At 28.4% G+C, this 21,082-nt stretch overlaps 1 protein-coding gene and 1 long non-coding RNA gene across 3 annotated transcripts; one reads left to right on the plus strand and one right to left on the minus strand.

Annotated features, from left to right (window-relative positions):
- Positions 1-10,656: 10,656 nt before the first annotated feature.
- On the minus strand, positions 10,657-14,752 carry LOC109802055 (vacuolar cation/proton exchanger 3). Of its 2 annotated transcripts, none has more exons than XM_083072814.1 (12): positions 14,313-14,752; positions 13,494-13,561; positions 13,338-13,366; positions 12,927-13,156; positions 12,601-12,813; positions 12,110-12,238; positions 11,903-12,019; positions 11,762-11,815; positions 11,530-11,646; positions 11,347-11,437; positions 11,174-11,240; positions 10,657-11,080 (listed from the first exon to the last, which is right to left on the minus strand). In XM_083072814.1, exons 1-11 carry the CDS (start codon positions 14,580-14,582, stop codon positions 11,179-11,181), a joined length of 1,380 nt encoding a protein of 459 aa, XP_082928940.1. In that variant the 5' UTR covers positions 14,583-14,752; the 3' UTR covers positions 10,657-11,080; positions 11,174-11,178. The 2 variants fall into 2 exon arrangements, with proteins under 2 accessions (XP_082928940.1, XP_020218851.1); XM_020363262.3 differs by having other exon boundaries at positions 12,927-13,123; positions 14,313-14,748.
- A 3,001-nt stretch (positions 14,753-17,753) lies between these two features.
- LOC145956917 (uncharacterized) lies at positions 17,754-19,333 on the plus strand. The gene is made up of 2 exons (XR_014433300.1): positions 17,754-17,940; positions 18,958-19,333. It is a non-coding gene; the product is annotated as an uncharacterized LOC145956917 (long non-coding RNA).
- The last annotated feature ends 1,749 nt before the right edge of the window (positions 19,334-21,082 follow it).

Genomic DNA, 21,082 nt, shown 5'->3' on the forward strand with positions numbered 1-21,082 from the left:
TAATTAAACAATTTACATTGAGATTGAAGGTTCAAATGTTGGTTAATAAACCTTACACAATTTTTATAGTAATAAGTTTTATTAGATTTCTTTTTTAAACCATAACATTAAAAGTGTTTTCAAACAATATTTAATTTCATAAGTTTAAATTATAATGATCAATTAAACATTAAAAAAATAGGAGGAAGAAACAATTAACTAAATTAAAATTTTCATAAGAAATTACAAAGAAAAAAATAGAATAGAGTCAACTAAGTCAACCTATAACAAGAGTGAATTAGTCACTTATGACTAATATAAGAAGAAACAAGAAGGAAAGATGAGATCTTAGTGAAGTTAATGATGAGTACTTCTGCTACACTCTCTCTTAGGTTGGATAATCATTTAATTTCTATTTTTGAGTCTTTTATATGATTGGGCCTATCAAGTTCACTTGCTTAAGTGACCAGATAATTTGCTTGGGCAAGCCTTCAAGTTCTTTGTAAGATCTTTCTAACTTGTCTCGCTTGAATGTTGAATGACTCAATTAAGTGGGTTTTCAATGTTTCACCTTTAGAACTCTTAGTCCCCCCCTCCCCCCACCCTTTTAAGCTACCAAAGTGTTTGCTTAAGTGAACCTTCAACTTTTCACATTTAAGCTCTCTATCAATCTCATTTAAGCGATCAAAGTGGTTCACTTGAGTGATACTTCCCTAGTCAAAAATTTCTTCACTTGACTTGATGTCTTCCAATTTTTCATCAAAACTTTATATACTCTTGCTCTTACCATATTTTAAACATAAAAACATCAAAATATCTAATAAAATAAATTTTATTGATATGAATTTATTAATTATTTAGGGTAAATACAACTCTAAAGCATGCGATATGTTCAATAATTATATAATATGCCTCCAAATTATATACATATATGCAAATTATCAATTTTGAAACTTATTATCACAATTATAATATTTTCTATTGATTAAAAATTAAAGCTATAATGACCAAAATAATTTTAAGGAGACTTAAAAAAATAAAAATACATTTATGTCAAATTAAAATATGGGGGAAAAAGTAGAAAAACCTCATCTACAACCGACTTTTTTACTTAATTAATTTTTTTAAAAAAAATATCAAAATAGCACCCTGTACACTTTAATTCTCCAACTAGCACCATTCACTGTACAAGGTCAGAATTTGATTCCTCAGAAATCGAATTCTGACCTTCATTATGTCCTCCCCTCCCGGCGTGGGCTGCCATAATTCGGTTCTCTGGAAACCAAATTCCAGGAAACCAATTTTTTTTTTCCCGTTTTTCGTATTGCCTTTCTGCCCCCTCCGTCCTCTCCAAAGTGCTACGACACTCTCTCCTCCGGCGAAGCCTCCGCCGCCGCCCGCCAGATCGAGGGCGAGGCCTTCTCCGCCATCGTTGCCTCCGCCACCCGCCTTTACCGAAGGCGTTGAGATGCTTAATTGGTTGGCCTTGACGGTTTCGAGCATGCGCTTGTTGATCTCCTTAGAGTAGAGCTAGAGCGTCCCAATGCCTTCGGTAAAGGCGGGTGGCGGAGGCAACAACGGCGGAGAAGGCCTCGTCCTTGATTTGGCGGGCGGCGGCGGAGGCTTCGTAGGAGGAGAGAGTGTCGTAGCACTTGGAGAGGACGGAAGGGGCAGAAAGGCAAAACGGGAAAAAAAAATTGGCTGCCCGGAATTTGGTTCCCCAAAAATCGAATTCCGACAACCCACGCCGGCGGGGGAGGAAAAAATGAAGGTCAGAATTCCGTTTCCTGGAAACCAAATTCTGACCTTGTACCGTGAATGGTGCTAGTTGGGGAATTAAAGTGTACAGGGTTCTATTTTGGTATTTTTTTTAAAAAAAATTTAATTCAGTAAAAAATTCTCTACAATCATCATTGTAAATGTAACAACCCAATTTTCACAGATTATATGAAGGCTCAAAGCCCAATAAGGGTGATTTAGTAGCCCAAAACGGGCCGTTCTAAACTATTAAAAAGACCTATTTTTGGTAGGTCAGAACGGGTTGTTCCCAAACTAGAACGGGTTGTTCCCAAACTGGAACGGGTTGTTCCAAACTACTAAAAAGGCCTATAACCCTAGTTGGGAATGAGTCATTCTAGATGTGAATTTTACACATGACGAATGAGTCTAGAACGGGCCATTCTGGATCTGAAACGGACCGTTCTGGCCACTTCTGACATCTATAAATAACAGACTCTGGCACTACTTCTAGACACACTCTCTGAAAACCAAGGAGAGCCAAGAGAAGGAGATCAACCATATTTCACTCTAGCTTTATCTTCTACTTATCCAGGTAAGGGAGAGTAAGAAACCTCGCTCGGGGGTGTGGGAATAATTGTTGAGTAGTAGGATTGGCCTCCAATCCCTTGCCTGATGCATGCTTTTAGGAACAGGCAAAATATGAATGTTTTCTGTTTTGTTGTCTAATTATTTTGTTGTGTTCCTTGTTGGATGTGATGCATGACTATGAGATTAATTTTGAAAATGAATATGTTTTGATATGAATTAGAGTGTTCTGTGAGTTTCTGAGAAAACCCTATGATAAACAGGCAAATATATGAATGTTTTCTATTTTGCCTTCTGATTGTTCTGTTGTGATCCTTGTTAGATGTGATGTATGAATATGTGATTAATTTTGAAAATAAACAAGTTTTGATATGAATTAGAGTGTTCTGTGGGTTCTTGTGCAAAATCCTATGAGGAACAATTATGAGTATGACTATGTGAAATGTGAACAAATGACATGAGACATGACGTGAATATGACGTGATAAGTGAAATGTTGAGTCGATGAAATAGTGAATGTGTGACATGCATCATGTGCATATATGATTTATTCAAGATGTGTCGCTTAGGTCGCATACCAGTGATGTAACAAGCTATGTGATGAAATGACTTATTCAAGGTGTGCCGCTTAGGCCGCATACCAATGATGTAATAAGTTATGTGATGAAATGATTTATTCCAGGTGTGCTGCTTAGGCTACATACCAGTGATGTAACAAGCTATGTGATGAAATGACTTATTCCAGGTGTGTTGCTTAGGCTGCATACCAGTGATGTAACAAGCTATGTGATGAAATGATTTATTTCAGGTGTTCTGCTTAGGCCGCATACCAGTGATGTAACAAGCTATGTGATGAAATGATTTATTCCAAGTGTGCTGCTTAGGCCGCATACCAGTGATGTAACAAGCTATTCTAGGTATACCTTGGGTCACCAGTGATGAAATGATGAGGAATGTGAACTTATGTATGGCGCCACATGCATGCATTTATGAGTCAAGTCCATGACATCATTGCATGATAAATGAGTGTGCATGTGATATTGATTGTGTATGTGTATTATTTACATGTGATTTGTGCTTGTGACTTATGTTTGTTGTGTGTGTTATCTAACATTTATTTCTACACCTGAAGCTGAGTGAGATGTTTCTCACTCCCTTGTTGTTCTTGTATGTGTTTAAATTGTGTTGCAGGTGATCATCAGCATGAAGATGTTGGTGATGAGGCTTAGTTAGGATTAGCATTGGAGTTTCATTACTGTTATTATGTTTTGAAAAGATTAATGTTTTATTTTGTCATCATTTTTGCATTGGACCACGATTTGCGAAATATGAATGTGAACTTTCTATCTATGTGTTTTGAAACCTTATTTTTAAGAAAAATTTATTTACTCAGGAATGTACTTTATATTTATTATGTATTATGTATGTGGGGTAGAGGGTGTCACAGTAAAACCTTTGTTTTCTCCTTTTATCATGTCTTCTCCTTCAACCATCTCCACATAAGCCATATACTAAACAAGTCAACCAAATCTAAACTCATTAACCACAACTCATAATATTACGAGTTTTATCGGTAATGCAATATGCAATTTTCACCAACAAACTGAAGAAAAGAAACTAATAGGATAAAAAACTAATGATTTTCCTTAGTCTTTACATTTGTCACTTGGCAATAAACAATGTTGGAAATGTGTGCATTCTTCAATACGACATGCCACCATTGAAATAGAATTATCACCATTGTCGCATAGGGGTGTTCATGGATCGGTTTTTTGAAAAATCCCAACCGAACTGAATCAAACCGAACTGTTTTATAAAAGTAGATCGGTTAACCGATCCATTTTTTTATAAAGTGGATCAGTTTGATTTTTTTTTAAATATGGATCAGTTTTTTTGAAATTAGATTGGTTCGGTGTGGTGTAGTTATCCATTTTTTACTCATATATGAATTGATTTTTTTAAAAATCGAACCGAACCGAACCAATTCATTTTGTAAAAATGGATCGGTTCAGATTTTTTTCAAAATGAATCGAATTTTTCAATGCAGATCGGATCAGTTATGGATCAGTTCAGATCAATTTAGATTTTTTGCACACCCCTATTGTTACATGATCAACCGAACAAGAAAAAGAAAGAAAAGGTCATAATGTCTTCTCCCCAACCCCCCTATAAGATTTGAAAAGATATTGTCCAATTATTTGTAAATTGTAATAGAAAAGATGATGATAATAATGATAACATTAGAGAAAACGTAAAAAACTTTGACACTCTCAACTCTGTGAAAAGGTAATATAATAATATTTTAAGAGAAATAATTTGATGTATTATAAATATCATGAATGCTATTGGTTAATCTTTTAAAAATAAAATTATCATAATAAATGTTACAATATATTATTTTATGAATTTTTAATTGTTAAAATTTATTGAAAATTCTTCAAAGGTAATTAGTTGGTTGTTTTACCTTTTTTCAGCTTTTCCATTAATAAAAAAATATTAAAAATTATAAAATTTGTAATTTTCACGTCTTATTAAATAAATTTCTCTCATAATTTTATAATTTTTTTAATTTAATCAATAATCAAGAGTTGATTAGAGATGCTACGAACAATCCTGAAATATCTTTTACACCAACATTGGTTCACATGGCTGTGAATACGGAGGAAAAAAAATGCATTCAAGAAAATTTGATCTCATTAAACAATGAATGCACTTTTCTTTACTCAAAATGATTTAAGTCTAAAGTGATTTTATGAATAAAAAAAAAAATCATTTACTATTTAATAGGTTAAAAAAATACTATATTTTCTTTTCATAATCATGATAGTGATATGAAATGTCAACTGCCAAAATAATTTAAATTTTTTTATTAAATTTTCTTTAATAAAATCTTGACCTAAATAATCAAATTTTATGTTCTAAAAAAAATTGACATAAATTGGTTATTTAGTTGGGTTGTGGCCCAAACAGTTGCTGGACTCGAAATCGACCCAAATGTTAGCTAAATCGTAAGTTAATCCATATGGGCCAAGTAAATTAAGGTCACAGGAGACTATACTTTCTCTTTGCCACAAAAGACAACTTTCTCTAATTTAATTTATTATGAATAAATAAGTACTTTTAATCAGTAACTTTTTCATCGTGTTTGATAGAAGAAAAATAAAAAAAGGAAAATAGAAGGAGACAAAAAAATTTTCAATCTAATTTTAACTTTCTTCAAATATTAAAATGTTTTGGAAGAGAGAAAAAATGATTTAAAAGACCTGTAAGATAATGTCTTAGATATAAATACAAAGTTATAAGGATATAATAATAAATTATTTTTTAAAATTTATTTCTTCTCGTTGTTACCAGACAGTCTTAAAAAAAGGTTAGGATGTACTATTGATCCAAACTCATGAATAAGAGGGACCTAAAAATAATTCAAAAAAGTTTATCTTAAATAACAAATTCCATTTTTTTTACAATGATACTGTAATTTTAACTTATCAAAATAAATTTAATGAAAATTAAATTTATAAATAAAATAAAATAAAACACTTATTTACATATAATATTGTTTATCTATATTTATTGAATTAAGTATGGAAGAAAGAAATATGAATTAAATATTTCTATAATTTTTTTGGATTTGTTTTGGTCTCTATAAAATCTTATTTTTCAATTTTAATTCTTAGTGTTATTTTTTAAATCCTTATAAAATGTAAAGTTTTGATAAGATTCTTATAAAATATTCTTTTACGATTTTAGTCATTGATTTTATCTAATAGATATTTGTCACATTATTAATAAATAGCGTTAGAGACTAAAACTATAAAATAAATTTATAGGGAGCAAGTTAACATCTTACAAAGATTAAAATCATAAAATATGTATACTATGATGACTAAAAATATATTTAAGTAATAAAAAAATTATTTTGTGTTCAGTAAAATGTGTCTTTTAAAAAAATATATTTATTTTTTATTAAATCCATGTATCAAAAGTTAAAAATAAAAAATAAAAAAAGACCTATATGCCTATTAATATTCGCCCTAGACACAGGAACACGACTACCTGTTACAAACAAGAAAAGAACTATGATATATGAGTACTTTGTATCCTATAGTTGTTTTGGTTATGACTTTGTTTTTCTCATCTTTCTAATCTTTTAGCATCCTTGTAGCAAAATAAAAATGTTACGCATTTAATAAATATAGGTAATAAATTAAACAGAAATTCAAGTTATTGAATCTACAAAAAATTAAGTTATAATTGTTTAACTAAATCTTAATATTAAACAGAGGAACTAACAAAAATTAATAATTGTTCAACATAAAATATAAAAAATTTATAAAATTATGAAAGCAAAAATATGCAATAACTAAAGAAGAATTTTAATTTATGTAATAGAATAGTTAGAGATTAATTTCACTAACTTTTTAAATATAAATCTTTTTAAATTTTCATTAAAAATTAGAATTTATACAATTAATTCAACAATTCATAATTGCATTTAAATCTTAATTTCTTAGGTAAGATTTTCTAGGTTATTTAAGAAATTTTTTTATTCTTTACTAACTTTTGTTAAACAACCTATATTAAAGTCAAGGACCAAAATTAAATTTGATTGATAAGACTTATCGTATTCCTAGTAATAAGTGTTATCAATGTTTTACCTAGTTCATGATTTTAAAAGAATTTTTCAATCTCAATTAAAATTATAAAATCATACATAGATTGATCAAGCCACAACAAACATTAAGTATAAAATAAAATAATTAACTAAATAAAAACATTTTTATTGAATGAAAACATAAAGAACTAAATAAGTATAGTAACTACCTCAATTTTCAATAGTAGAAACTTAATCACTTATAATTAAGGATTACACAATAAAGAAGGGATCATTAAGTGATCTGTGACTACCGAAATGCTCTCTCACAAAACTCTCTCTAATCACTCTAAAATTGTGTTCGTAAAATGTAAGAATCAAAGACCTCTAGAAAAACTTATTTTATAACATTTTAAATAGGTTTCTGTTGTGTATGGTCGCTTAGAGCATTCATGTAGCTTGCTCAAGTGAGTCTGTTTAATTCTTTCAAAGATAGTCTCTAATTTGACTCACTTAAAGCACTCATGTAACTGCTCTAAGTGAATTTTATTCGCTTAGAGTGAGTATTACACTCGCTTAAGTGAGATAACATCTTCTTCTAAAAGGAAGCCTTTGACTTTACTCGCTCAGAGTGAGATTTTGATCGTTTTAAGCGAATTTTAGCTCATTTAGAGTAAGCATTTTGCTTGTTTAAACGAGTTAGTTTCTTCTCTCAAGTGTAGTATCTAATTTATCTCGTTCAAAGTGAGTTGTTGGGTGCTTTGAACAAATTTTGAGTTGTTCAAAGAGTGTCTAATTGATCTTAGAGAGATGATTTCTTTTTAGACTTATTGCAACTTCTAAGTTATATTCTCCTTGTATCACATCTCAACATAAGAAATATTAAAAAATTTAATATTAAACAATTATATCCTAAAAATAAAATTAACTCCTAACTAAATATTTTATAACAAAAATAAGATTTTGAAGTATAAAATATATTTAATAATTACCTAAATTAAATAACAATTATACACAACAATTATCAGACAAAAATAAAAGAAAAGATTTATCTCTTCTATTAAAACTCTCATCGTGAACGAAAATTTTTTTCATATGAAGGACGGATGTACATTAGAAACTAGGAGGAGTAGCTTTCCAGAATTTTCCATAATTTTCATTTTTTTTACCAATATATATTTTATTTTAATGCTAGGATGATGGTTTGTATTTGAAAGTTTAGTTGTAGAAATAATATTTAAGTTTTATTTTTCTTTTTTATATTTGTGATGACATATTTTATTCTCTTTTTATAACATATATGATGAAGATAATAACACTTTTTTTTTTAAAAAAAATTTATTTATATTTTTATAGTCTATATTATAATCATAATTATATTTTTCTTTCTATTTAGAAATAATTGCATTTGTAATTAAATGAATTTATTATTATTTTTAATTGATTTTATTATAAATATTTCATAATTAGAACTATTTATTTTTAATCTTAATTTGTAAAGGAAACAAACTTACAAATGTTATATAAGTGATTGACTGCTTAAGCTATGAAATGCACTTATAATTATTCTTTGTTTTTATCATTTTTTTAATATTTTCTTTGTCCAATATCTTCTTGTATTATTTTTGTCATTGTATTTTTTATAACATGTTTCTAACTATAGTTTTGAGATTTGAATCAAATTAGTTGGTCAAATTGGTTCGACCAAGAATCAGTTCTTAACCAATTTAGTTGATTTTTAAAATTATTTGACAATAAATTAACTGGTAAAAAATTGGTTGAAGCAGTTCAATTAATTTTTTTTAAATTTTTAAAGATTAATTTAAAATATTTCTAATAAGAATATATATTTAAAAATTATAAATTTGAATAATTTATTTTTAATACTTAATTTTTAATTTTAATATTTTTATTTTTTAATTTATATTATATTAATTTGATATCCTTTATTTAATATTTTGTTGTTATTGTTATTATTAATGGATATTTTATATTTTATTAAAATTTAGAGTTAAATATTATACTATATTTTGTTTAGAATTTAAATATGATATCACATTAAATATTGAAAATTATAAATAAAATCATTTTATTATAATTTTAAGTGTTATAAAATTATGATAATATATTTTATTTAATATTATTTTAGTATTGATAATAATAATAATAATTTTATTAATATCGATTTAATTATAATTCAATCACAATTGAATTATTGAACTGTAAATGAGTATTTAGACTCATTCAATAATTAGTCCAATTTTAAAAACATTGTTTCTAACTCCACATTATTGTAATCTTGAGAATAAGAATATCACATATCAAGTTGCTTTAGATGTACTTGCTTTTCCAACAATAATCATCATCTCACACAATATTATTTTTTAATTACTTTATAAAATATATATATATATATATATATATATATATATATATATATATATATATATATATATATATATATATATATATATAAACTATTGTTATCTGAGTTCTATCACTATAAAAGTAACTTGGGTATCTCTACCTATTAGGATGAATAAACTAAATTGTGATGCTTCAGCTAGCCTTGTAGATAAGAGTGTTGCAGTTGAGGGTGTATTTTGCAATCATGGTGGGACAATTCTCTTTTCTTTTGCGGCCAATATTGGTTTCTGTAGTATGGTGAATACTAAACTGTGGACCATTTACATTAGTATGACTATTGTTTGAAATCGGGGATTCATAATTTTTGGTGGAGTCCCAATTTTAGTTAACAATCAATCTTATCCAAGATGAGTGTTCTTCTTGTCACCCATGTTTTAGATTGGTTCAAAGTATTCAATCTTTTGCTATTGAGGGTGGTGATTTGGAGTGATGCGACGATCTTCGTGAAGCTAATCAAGTTATTGATAAGTTGATAAACTATACAAATAATTTACATATCTTTGATAATGCTATACCTTTTATTTCTTTAACTATTCAGGCTTATGTAAGTTTTACTTTTTTTTCTTTGAGTTTTAATTTAATTTATTGGGGTCATGTCCCTTCTTTTCACCAAAAAAAATCACTATAAAAGATAATTATACGGCGAATTGAAAAACATAATTTAGTTTAATTAATAATTTTTATAATATAATTAATAAGCTTTTTGTAAAAATTTACAATCAACATCTAGATTAATTAATTTTCATTATAAATTCACGATGCTTATTACACTGATATATGAAGTTAACAATTAATATTTATATTTACTTTATCTTTTATTTAAATATATATTTTTATTATATATCCCTAAAATATTTATAAAAAAACACACAAAATTATAAATATTTACATAAAATTCAATACTTATATTTTACATATTTGTTCAATAAATTTGAATTTTGAAAATTGACCTTACTCATTTCTACCTACCTCCATTCCTGTTTCTAATATCTTATTTCACCTCTCCCAAGTTAAAATCTATCTTCTCTCTTCCTTTTGAGAAACATATATCCATATATCATTTTCAATTTGTATTTTTGTTCTCAAGCATATCTTTGTTAGTAAAACCTTGTTCGGAAGGTGGTATGCGATTGTGTGACTTCTGAATCCAAATTAATTCTGTAGAAATGCATATAAGTTTCTCTTCACTTAATTTCATCAATTATATAATTTACACTCAATCTTATAAAATTAAAATTTATATATTTTTAAGATGACTTTACCCAATCAAAACTCAAACTTTAGATGTCAGTCTCAATAATTTATATAGGTAAGGAAATATATGGTCAAAGATTCAAACAAAACATTATTAATAGATTTTTTATTACCCTTAAAACTCTCTCCACCAGTCCCATGCAAGAGATTGTACAAATAGTAACACAATAAATACAAGACATTCTGCAAAGTGTAAACTAAAAAAGCGATTCTTAATTGCTAAAGCAAACTCAAACAACAATAACTATTTTCCACTTATTTGGCATCTACTGAATATCTCGATCAAAAGCAACTCTATGAAAGAACACACGTATGATTGAACATTTTGGACAGTGTTCTATTCACAGCTTGCAACCAAAAATACTTGCAAACTTTTTTCTCCCTTCTTTCAGCTGGATAGGACAAAGTGATCAGAATGAAACATTAACCAATCCATTGAATCTAGTTTGGGTTTGAATGCCACCATTCTTCATCTCAGGAAGGGACAAAAATATGCCAAAGTCTGCAATTCAAGTTCCCAAAGTTAACTTTAGAGTTTTTATGTGCATAAGAAGGATTATTCAAATATGTACGTGCCACATAACTTGTCACTTACCTATACTAAGCGCCTAAAACTGCATTAGTGGCTGGTTTAAGCGTGAAGTTAGTAACATCAGCTTGGTCTGAAAAATAAGAGATCAAATTTTAGGCATGAGATAAAAATTTATAAAAATGGTATAGATTTTTACTATTTATGCAACCATTGGAAATTAGACATTTTCTACTTACTCAAGGGTGTTCTTTGTACGAAGAAGCAAGCACCAATAACTACGTAGCATAGCAGGAGAACAAGGCCTTTCATATAGTGATAAGTACCATCCTATATAAATAAGGGTGGTTTTGTCAATTCTTATGAGTACAATTAAGAGATTGAATGAAAATATGGATTAAAATATGGTGTTTTAAATATACCTGTAAAGTGAAGCCTGTGACTATTATTGCCAAAGCAACAGAACCTGTCTCTAGGAGGTTGAAGTTCAGGTCCATTTTGACACCCATTATCCAAGCAACGGTGACACATAAAGGGACCTATATTGTACATGCATAAGCTTTCACTACACCCCATCTCAAAAAGAAGGGTAAAAGGAAAAAAAAAAAAACTAAATGAAAGAATCCATTTACATATTAAAGGTTTGTATCTTACCACAAACATGGCAATCTGAGTTGCTGAACCCAATGCAACACCCAATGTGATGTCCTGTAGTCAAGGCATTACTTTAGTTTAACTGAATAAATATTTTATAAAAAAATTTTCTTGCTTGGCCAATATTAAAATAGAACGCACCAGCTTGTTCTTGAAAGCAAATATGATTGCTCCTGCATGTTCAGCTGCATTGCCAACTATTGGTAGCAAGATTATGCTGAGGAAGCTCACAGACAAACCCCATGAATCTGATGCATCCTGTTTTAAGTATGACAATTTTTTTCATTATTATTTAAATTAACAATCAAAATGGTGTTCATTTTTTGAAAAACATTTAATGTCAATTACCTCAATTGTATCCACCACATACTCAGACAACAAAGCAATGAATACAGTCATCCCAACTAGCCAGGCAATGCCACTCCATAATCCAATCACAGCTTGTTCTTCTGAATCTTTGTTACCATCTTCATCCTCCTGACCAATTAATGATGTTAATAGTTAATTCTAAGATTATTGCATCAATTATATCAAGGGTCTATTTGGATAAACTATTTCATAAGTATCATTGGGAAAAAATAGAAGAGAAAAATGAAATAAGTTTCTCCATAAACTAAAATTAGTTTATGTACAAATTAACTTGTAATTTTTTGGAGAAGCTATATGAGAAAGCTTCTATAAATTAATTTATGGATAAGTTAATCTTAACTTATAGAGAAACTTATTTCATTTTTCTTTTATATTTTTTTTTTCTTTTAGAAGTGCTTTTGGAGAAATTTATCCAAAACGGCCCTAAGTGCAAACCAACTTCACCATTTTCATAAATCAAGAAAACTTACATCTTCAGCTTCAAATAACTCCCTGTGTGTCCAAAGTTGAAAGACAATGTAAGCAAAATATGCAATCAACATGACAATGCTAGAAGCTCTTGACAAGTAGAGTGAAGGGTCTGCTGTGAGAGCAGGTGAGGCAGCACTATAGTTGAACAGCATTGGAAGCAAGTAGCACAACAATCCCAACAATAGCATAAGAGAGTTCACATCTGCTTGTCTCTGCAAATTCAATGCTTAACATTAGTCATTGTTTCATTATTAAACAAACATACAGAACTAATGAAAAATATGCACACATTTCATGAAATTATGAATATATTTTAGGGCCTTACTCTATCATATTTTTTCTCCACTCCACGGTTTGCAATGCCACCACATAATAGAGAGGTCCCAAGAACCAGAAGAAGGTTTGAAAGAATAGAACCCAACAGAGAATACTTGACCACAGCAATCTTGTTACTGCTAAGGGCAAATATTGCTATGATGAGCTCAGTAACATTCCCGCATGTAGCATTCAGAAGTCCTCCAACTGTACGTAATTGAGAAAATGTAAAAGATTTAGCTGCAATGATATACCATAATCAATTTCACTAAGCAATTTGTTGGAACATGCTTTTATATTCAAGTTTTAACCCTTTGATTTTACTATTTCCAAAATCACAAATATAGTGCACATGGTTTGTCTCAATGTCCAAATTAAACATTAGCTATAAACTCTTCAAGATTGATTTTAAGATTCATACCTGTGGGACCAGTGTAGAAAGCAACTTGTCTGCAATTTTTAAGAATCACCCACAGAGAAAATAGAACAAGAATCAGCAATCAACCCAGAAACAAAAAAGCGTATTGTATAACAAATGATCCAAAGATAAAAAAAAAATATAACAAAGGTTCCTTACTCTGTGATGAAGCTCACACGTTCAGCAAGTGGGGTAAGCCCAAGTAAGCTCAATATAAAAACCCAAGGCTGCAGTTTGCAATAATAATATCAAATTAACAATTAAAAAAAGAGAGAGAGTCGTCAATCTTCATAACGTAATAGCGACAAATGACAATAGAGAAATCACTTTGCAACATTTTAATTATATTTTAATGAAGAACATTAGTGAATGAATTTATATAATACTGTATATGTTTTACGTAACCATCTTAAGTTGAAACAAACTTCAAATTAATAATTAAAAAACCGCCCTACTCAATCATAATTTAATTCAGTGCCGTAGTTTTAAAATAACTCGAAATCAAATCATTTGGTTGACCATGATTTTCTAATGCAGTACTCAACATTTTTAACATTTTAACTATGCTTCCATAGATAAAAGATTGCCACGACGAGGAGACTACAAGGTTTCAACCATATATCCAATCAAAAGTTTTAAAATAATTTTTTAGTGTTCAAATAACATTCAGATACTAATCAATCTCTCAGCGAAGTCGAAATATATACGTGAAAATTTATATTCAATTTTTCTTAATGCAGTTTTTCTTATATTAATAAAAACAAGGATTATAATCTCTCACAGTAAGAAGATTTATCAAGAAAGATTGACTTCTTTTAACGACATGAAAGAACATATATCCATGATGTTTGAACTCTGACCATGTGGTTAAATAATATAGTATTAAGTGGATTGATGCATGTTTGAATTTGAGGAAGGAAAGATATATATGTATTAGTGAAGTGATGAGTGATGAGAGGATGTTGAGTGTTGACTCACTCTTGCAAGGCCATAGATCTCAGCAGCAATGGCAAGGGGAACGGCGGGGATGAGAATGGAGAGCTTGGTGCCAAGAATAACCTCTTGGACGTTGGAAAGGAGGTCTCGGAGTAAGGCACAGCGAATCTTCTGCACAAGGGTTCTGTCAGACTTCTTGCGCAAGGACATGGAGGACCTGCTGTGTGCAGTGCGTCCATGCCTCATCTCCCTCGTCAACACCTTCGGGTTCCCGTTCTCCAGAAGCCATGGCTCGGTCTCATGAGAACCCATTTCCTAAAGGACACAACTAAGCCAATGCAAAATGCTAAATGCTAAATATGATATGATATGCCTTCTTCTTCGTGCTTAGGAAACCACGAACTCGAGAGTGTATATCCTTATCTTGTCGCACTTGTGTGCTAACTATGTTGCATGTCATGAACAAGCTTATCTGTATTTATAAACTCTGAGCTACTTCAGCAGAGCCAAACCCTTAGGAACCTTCCCCGAAGTTTCTCCCTCTCTCTCTATATATAAAAAAAACATATTATCAGTGATATGGGTCGAGTTTTTGAGTCTAGCTAGTAGAACAGTTTAGACTCTTATGACTAATTAAGGTTAGAATTTTCGGAAAAAAGTCTTATTGTTTAATCGTTGATTCTAATGTTACTCAACTTAGATTGTCTTTTTTTAAATGAAATTTTGTATTCAAATTTTCTAATAAAAAAATATAATTAGAAGAAAAATTTTCTGTTAAATGTGGTCATAATACTATAGTTACAAAAGTCATGCTTTCAATCTATTTCCAAATGAAAATTGAAAAAAAAAAAGTCTTTTATTATATAGTGAATTATTATTTAATTTTTTAATGAAATATTTATATTTAATGTATGTAATCAAATTTTATATATTAAATATATATTAAACAAATTTTTTTCTTATGTGAAAGTGATTGTAGGAATTTGTTTTGGATAAATTTTTTTGAGAAATTATTTTAATTTATTAAAAATCTTAATTAATTTGATTTGTTAATCATAATTATTTACAGATTAAATTTTAATATTTTAAAATAAATAAAAAATATTATATTAGTATATAAATTATTTATCATAAATCTACATATAATTTATATATTTAAAAATATCTATTTATAAAAATTGTGAATATATATATATATATATAATTTTTTAAAATCATTATGCAATAACTAATATTTGTTTAGAACATAATAAAAGTAAAATCCCCTAAGAATAGACTTAATTGAGATTAAAAGTAAAATAATCACCGAATGTATGTACATGTCAAATAAACAAAAGTTAAATAAATAAAAATTATAGTTTGTTTGTCCTTTTTGTGTGATAATTACAATTGAGCAAACAAGGTGCAATTATATCGCATAAATTATGTTAGTTATATTATATATCGTGATTATTTCTTTCGTATATATATATATATATATATATATATATATATATATATATATATATATATATATATATATATATATATATATGTGTGTGTGTGTGTATACAATATCTCTGAAAAAAAATTAGTTATTGTGATTCGCCTTAAATACTTGGTACCGCATATGAATTGTAACTGAAGAAATGTTATTTGAAATTTGTCCGACTCCGAATGAGTAGAATGGCATTTTAGTTTCAACAATCATTGAAGCATAAGAAAGTTTGGGAGCCACAAACTGAGGGTTCTGTAGTTTTGCATAAAACTAAAATATCATAATCAAGGAGTTGCGGATTCATTGTCCAAGTTGAAGCAAAAACTGACGAACTACGACCACCAGAATAAGAAATAACAGAGTGGCTGTCAAAATAAACACGTATTACTTATCATGCCATTGAATAATATATGCAAGGTACAAACAGTACATACTTTGTGATGGACTTTACCTAAACAAAATGTCTAGACACCCATCAGAGTCGAAAATGTAAATATGATACAGTGATATTATATATATACATAGAGAGAGAGAGAAAGGGTGAGTAGTAAACTATTAATAATGAGTATATAAAATTATAAGTATTTAAATATTCTTTCTCTTCATTCAAATTTCATGGTAAATAAAGTCAAATATTTTATATATAGAAATGTGTTATGTAATATTGTGTTTTAGTTTTATTAATTAATTGTTTGATTTATATGTTTAATTGTTGTAATTATTGTTATTTTAGAGTTTTAAGGGTGAAAGGATTTTTTAGAGATGAGTATTGTTGAAATAGTTTTAGTTAGAACTTAGTTAGCTTAGTCATGAACCAATATATAAGATTTTTCTTAAGACGTGAACATCATAAATTCAATTCTTAAGTAAAGTTAATGAGATAAGTTCTAAAGTCAAAAAAGATGTTTGTTTCCCCTTATTCTTCGGTGAACCCTAGAAATTCTCTCCTTAGCTAAACATTAACAATAGATTGTCGAATTCAAAGTTTGGAGGTTGAGAATTTGAATTGAGAGACATGTGAAGTTTTTGAGTTCTTCTTCCATCTTCTTTCCTTCTTCTCATGGAATGATTCAAGGTAAGGGGAGTTTGTATTGATGATTGTTATGTTGTAATTGATTAATTGTTTGAAATAATTATAAATGATTGTTTGTTTGAATCAATATGTGATGGTGGCTTGTAATTGAGTTTTGATTTTTTGTGTTAGTGTTTGAAAAAAACTTGGTGATTCTTGAAGTTCATTATATTTTGAATTTGAGCTATACAAGCCATATATATGTTGTAAATTGGAATGTATGTTGGTTTGGTCGAGGAATTTGCAGGTTTTGAACGGAGAAATGAGATTTTGTTAAGTACAAAATCTTCATCACGTTAAACGTGTCTTCATGATATCAGATGTGACTCAAGTTAGACACACTCTATCCTAATCACGTCAGATATGCGGTTAGTAACATCAAGATTCATTGAATTATCGTAAAATAAACACTTTAGAAAAGACCTGAATGAAACTTTTTAAATTTAGAATAATCTAAACTTAAAAATAATGTGTCAAATTAATTATATTGTGATAAAAATTTAATATAATAACTATTTTGATCTATTTAAACCACTTTAGAAAAGATGAAAAATTTAAAGTTAAAGTAAACTAACCTATACTATTCCAAATATTGTTTATAATATATATATATATATGAATCTACTAGTGTTGAAGTTGTGTATCTCCCAACCAAAATTGAAGTTAATATCTTCTTATTAAAAATTATTAACTCAAATAGATGGGGATTTATATTCTTTAATTAAATTTTAATGTTTGATTTCTATCTTGACATAATTGAAAATGTTATTTTATTTTTATAAAAGTTAATCCGATAAGAAATATATATAGTTATATATAAAAATAAAAATAAAAAAACACTATCTCCCTTGTATCGAGACAAGAGGAAATTAACAAATATCAACATCCACAGCGCTCGATGCTGGGAAGAACCAAGACACAGAAATTGGTAAGAAATTTCCTAAAGTAAAGTGCTATTTATCCTCTCTATATATATTGCTATAACCAGTTTGCACAAAAAATTGCTCAAGAGTTTTGGCAAAGAAACCATGTTGGGTCGTAATTTTACTTCACCATGTAGGGGAGAGGCATGCACGTTCCTCAAGATGCTGTCCTTCACTTCCTTTCACACTTTCACCGATGTAAGTAGAAGAAGAAAAAAAAACTCTACTTTGTACATTTTTATTTTTTATTTTATTTTTATCTTAGGTAAAATTAGGTACTGAATTTTCATTTTTTGGAGGGTATGTATTAATTAATAATATAAACCCAATAGTGAAATAGGAGTTGCAACTGTAATTTTGGGAGCTGCCATTGCCATAACTGATTGTTAAACTAAACATAAATTGCAATTCAATCATATTATTTAATGACTGATGAATTTTAAAATATTTTCTTCTTAGTTTTCTAAAATCAAATGATGTAGGCTAAACCCCATCAGGATAAGAATGTCGGCAAACATGCTTGCTGAATAATATTTGTTTAGAGAATTAATGTTGGCCTATAACATGTATTATGGATTTTTTTTTCTCCCTATATTATTAGATATATGTTGCATATATATATATATATATATATATATATATTTATCTTCCTCTGATTCATCAATCTTCTCTCTTGTTGTGTCAACACTGTAGAATTAGAGCACAGTTCTGTTCAACTGTCTCGTGTGATAGAGGACAGTGTCGTAGTTGTAGAGGGACCGCAACCATTTGTCCTTATATGATTCTTTTTTCAAATTTAAAATCATAAAATATATATGATCAGAGAAGATATTTTCAACTGCACTACATATTGCTTGAATTTTAATTAGGAAAGAACAACACTCAGTACTTCTCAAATTTTGCCAATTCTTCCAACTAATTGGATCCACGAGTGACTTTGAATTTACACCTTTCTATGTTTAATTAATATCGATTCTTCATTTTTAGTTTTAAATGATTTTTCATGTATTTTCATTTTTTATTCATTCTTTTTAAATATTATAATTTTATAAACTCATTTAAATAATTAGAAATCAATAAGAAACTAAATTTACACCCAAGTAGACTCAATGCCCCACAAGATTGCACAATCAAGCAAGCATTGATATTCTATTCTATAATAACCAGACATTCGTAATTTGTTTTGTCGCATGTACATATCTAACTGTGTCACAGGCTCAGCCACGAGGGCATCACATGCCTAAGGAGGCAAACTGTTCAGCTTTATTTTCGTGCCCACCCTTTGATCAAGGCCAATGAACGAATGATGAGAAACTGAGAAATCTGGAAGTGTTCAAAACTTGGTTCCAACTTGTATCACATTATTATTATTATTATATTGTTATCATCACTTCCCTCCAAAACCCCATCAATTGGTTGCATGCATGTAGTCCCATCCAAATCTGGTAAACCTCTTTCTTCATCACCACCCTTCAACGTTCTCAATAGCCACTAACATGTTTGCACTTGCACATGCATTTGTTTCTTCTCACCTTCGCACCTTCCACGAAGCTTCCTCTTTTCCCTTCAAATATATTTTGATATCTACGTATGTCACACTTGCCCAATCTCTGCAAGCAACTCTATTTTATTCTTTAGCCGCATTCTACAAAGTTCTACGTGTTTTTGATTTTGGCCATTGAATGGAAATGTTGTCAATTATGAAGGAGAAATGAATTAGTTTATGTGTGTGTACCAAATGAAAGATAAGAACATATGAGAAGTGAAACTATATATATAATTTTAATGGAGAATTAATACTAAATCTAATTAAAATGATTTTAATTATTTATATGATGTAATTATTGATCTCAAACATTTATACAAACACTCAAATGAAAATATTGTGGTTGAATAACTTACTAGGTTTCTATGAGCATCCGTATGTCGCTATTATCATTATTGAATAATGTATTGTTTGTTTCTGTATAATTCAAGACGTTGTTGGACCATATAGAACAGTAGAGCATTGTTTATTTTTTACTTTTCAGCGTATAAAAAAAGAACAAATATATTTTTGTATAAACCATATGTATTATCTATTGAAAATAATTTTGTTTAAGTTAAGTTGAATTAATATGAATGGTAAAATTCTTCTTCTATACATTAATAAATATAATAAATAATACGATGATAAAAGTAAAAAAAATAAATTAAAAGAATAAATGTGATGAAACAGAAAAAGAAGTTAAGTACATATTTATACCCTAAAAATAAATTGAATTTAACGGCAATCACTATAGAAGAGGGTACAAATAGATATTTTAATATGGACTGTACATGATGGAGATTGTACCACCATGCTCCACGTCACGAATATTCAACTACCTTCAATCCACAAAAAAAAAAAAGAATAAAAAAAATAAAGTACCTTCGAGTTATTAGTTTGATAAAAATAATACCTACAAGCAAGCTAGTTAATCGTCTCGATCCAAGGAAGAAATGCCACCTAAGAATTAATAATTAAGGATATTTTTAACTTGATTGATTTACACTTTAAATTTCGTACTCATCTTAAACGGCATAAATTCCAATGAGAAAATATATTTATTAAAATATATTTTACTCATATTTTTAAATATTGATATGTAATATAAAAATAACAATTTTATCCTTTTTTAAATAAAGTGGATTACATGAATTCAATGTTAGTAAATTTGGTTAAAACTAATTTTTAAAAATATTATTTCACCATGAGACATTTTTATATAATATTTGTTAGTAGTGAATTTTTGACATATGTAGTCCAATTTTTTTTTAATAATTATCTTTCCCTTTTCCTAATCTCAATAAATCATATATACCCCTTCAAATTAATTAAAATTTGTATTCTATATTTATCTACACTTATATATAAAAATATTTTTTTATTTTAACATACATAAATTTTTAATTATTTTATTCTTAAATTTTTAAATAATAAAATATAATATTAAAAATTAATTATTTTTATTAATTCAAAATCTTAAAATTTGAAAGTTAAATGTACTAATTAATTTAATAAATATTAATAATTCTTAAACACATTTAAATAAATATAAGAAGTATTTTGACTCAATTAAATAAATAAAACTTTTCACCGGCATACATGAAAGTAAACTTTTTCATCTCACATTGTCATATATTTTAATCTACTAAACATTTAGAGTAACTTTTTTCTTATCATGACACGTATTTTAATATGAAACTCATGATTGAAGTTTACTTAGACATTTATTCTATTTATATTTAATGGTTAATTAAAGTAATTTTACCAAACTTTAACACAATCAGTCTCAAATTGGCATGATGGTCAATTCCA

Source organism: Cajanus cajan, chromosome 4, assembly GCF_000230855.2.
Source record: "Cajanus cajan strain Asha chromosome 4, NIPB_CcT2T_4, whole genome shotgun sequence".
NCBI classification, from domain to species: Eukaryota; Viridiplantae; Streptophyta; class Magnoliopsida; order Fabales; family Fabaceae; genus Cajanus; species Cajanus cajan.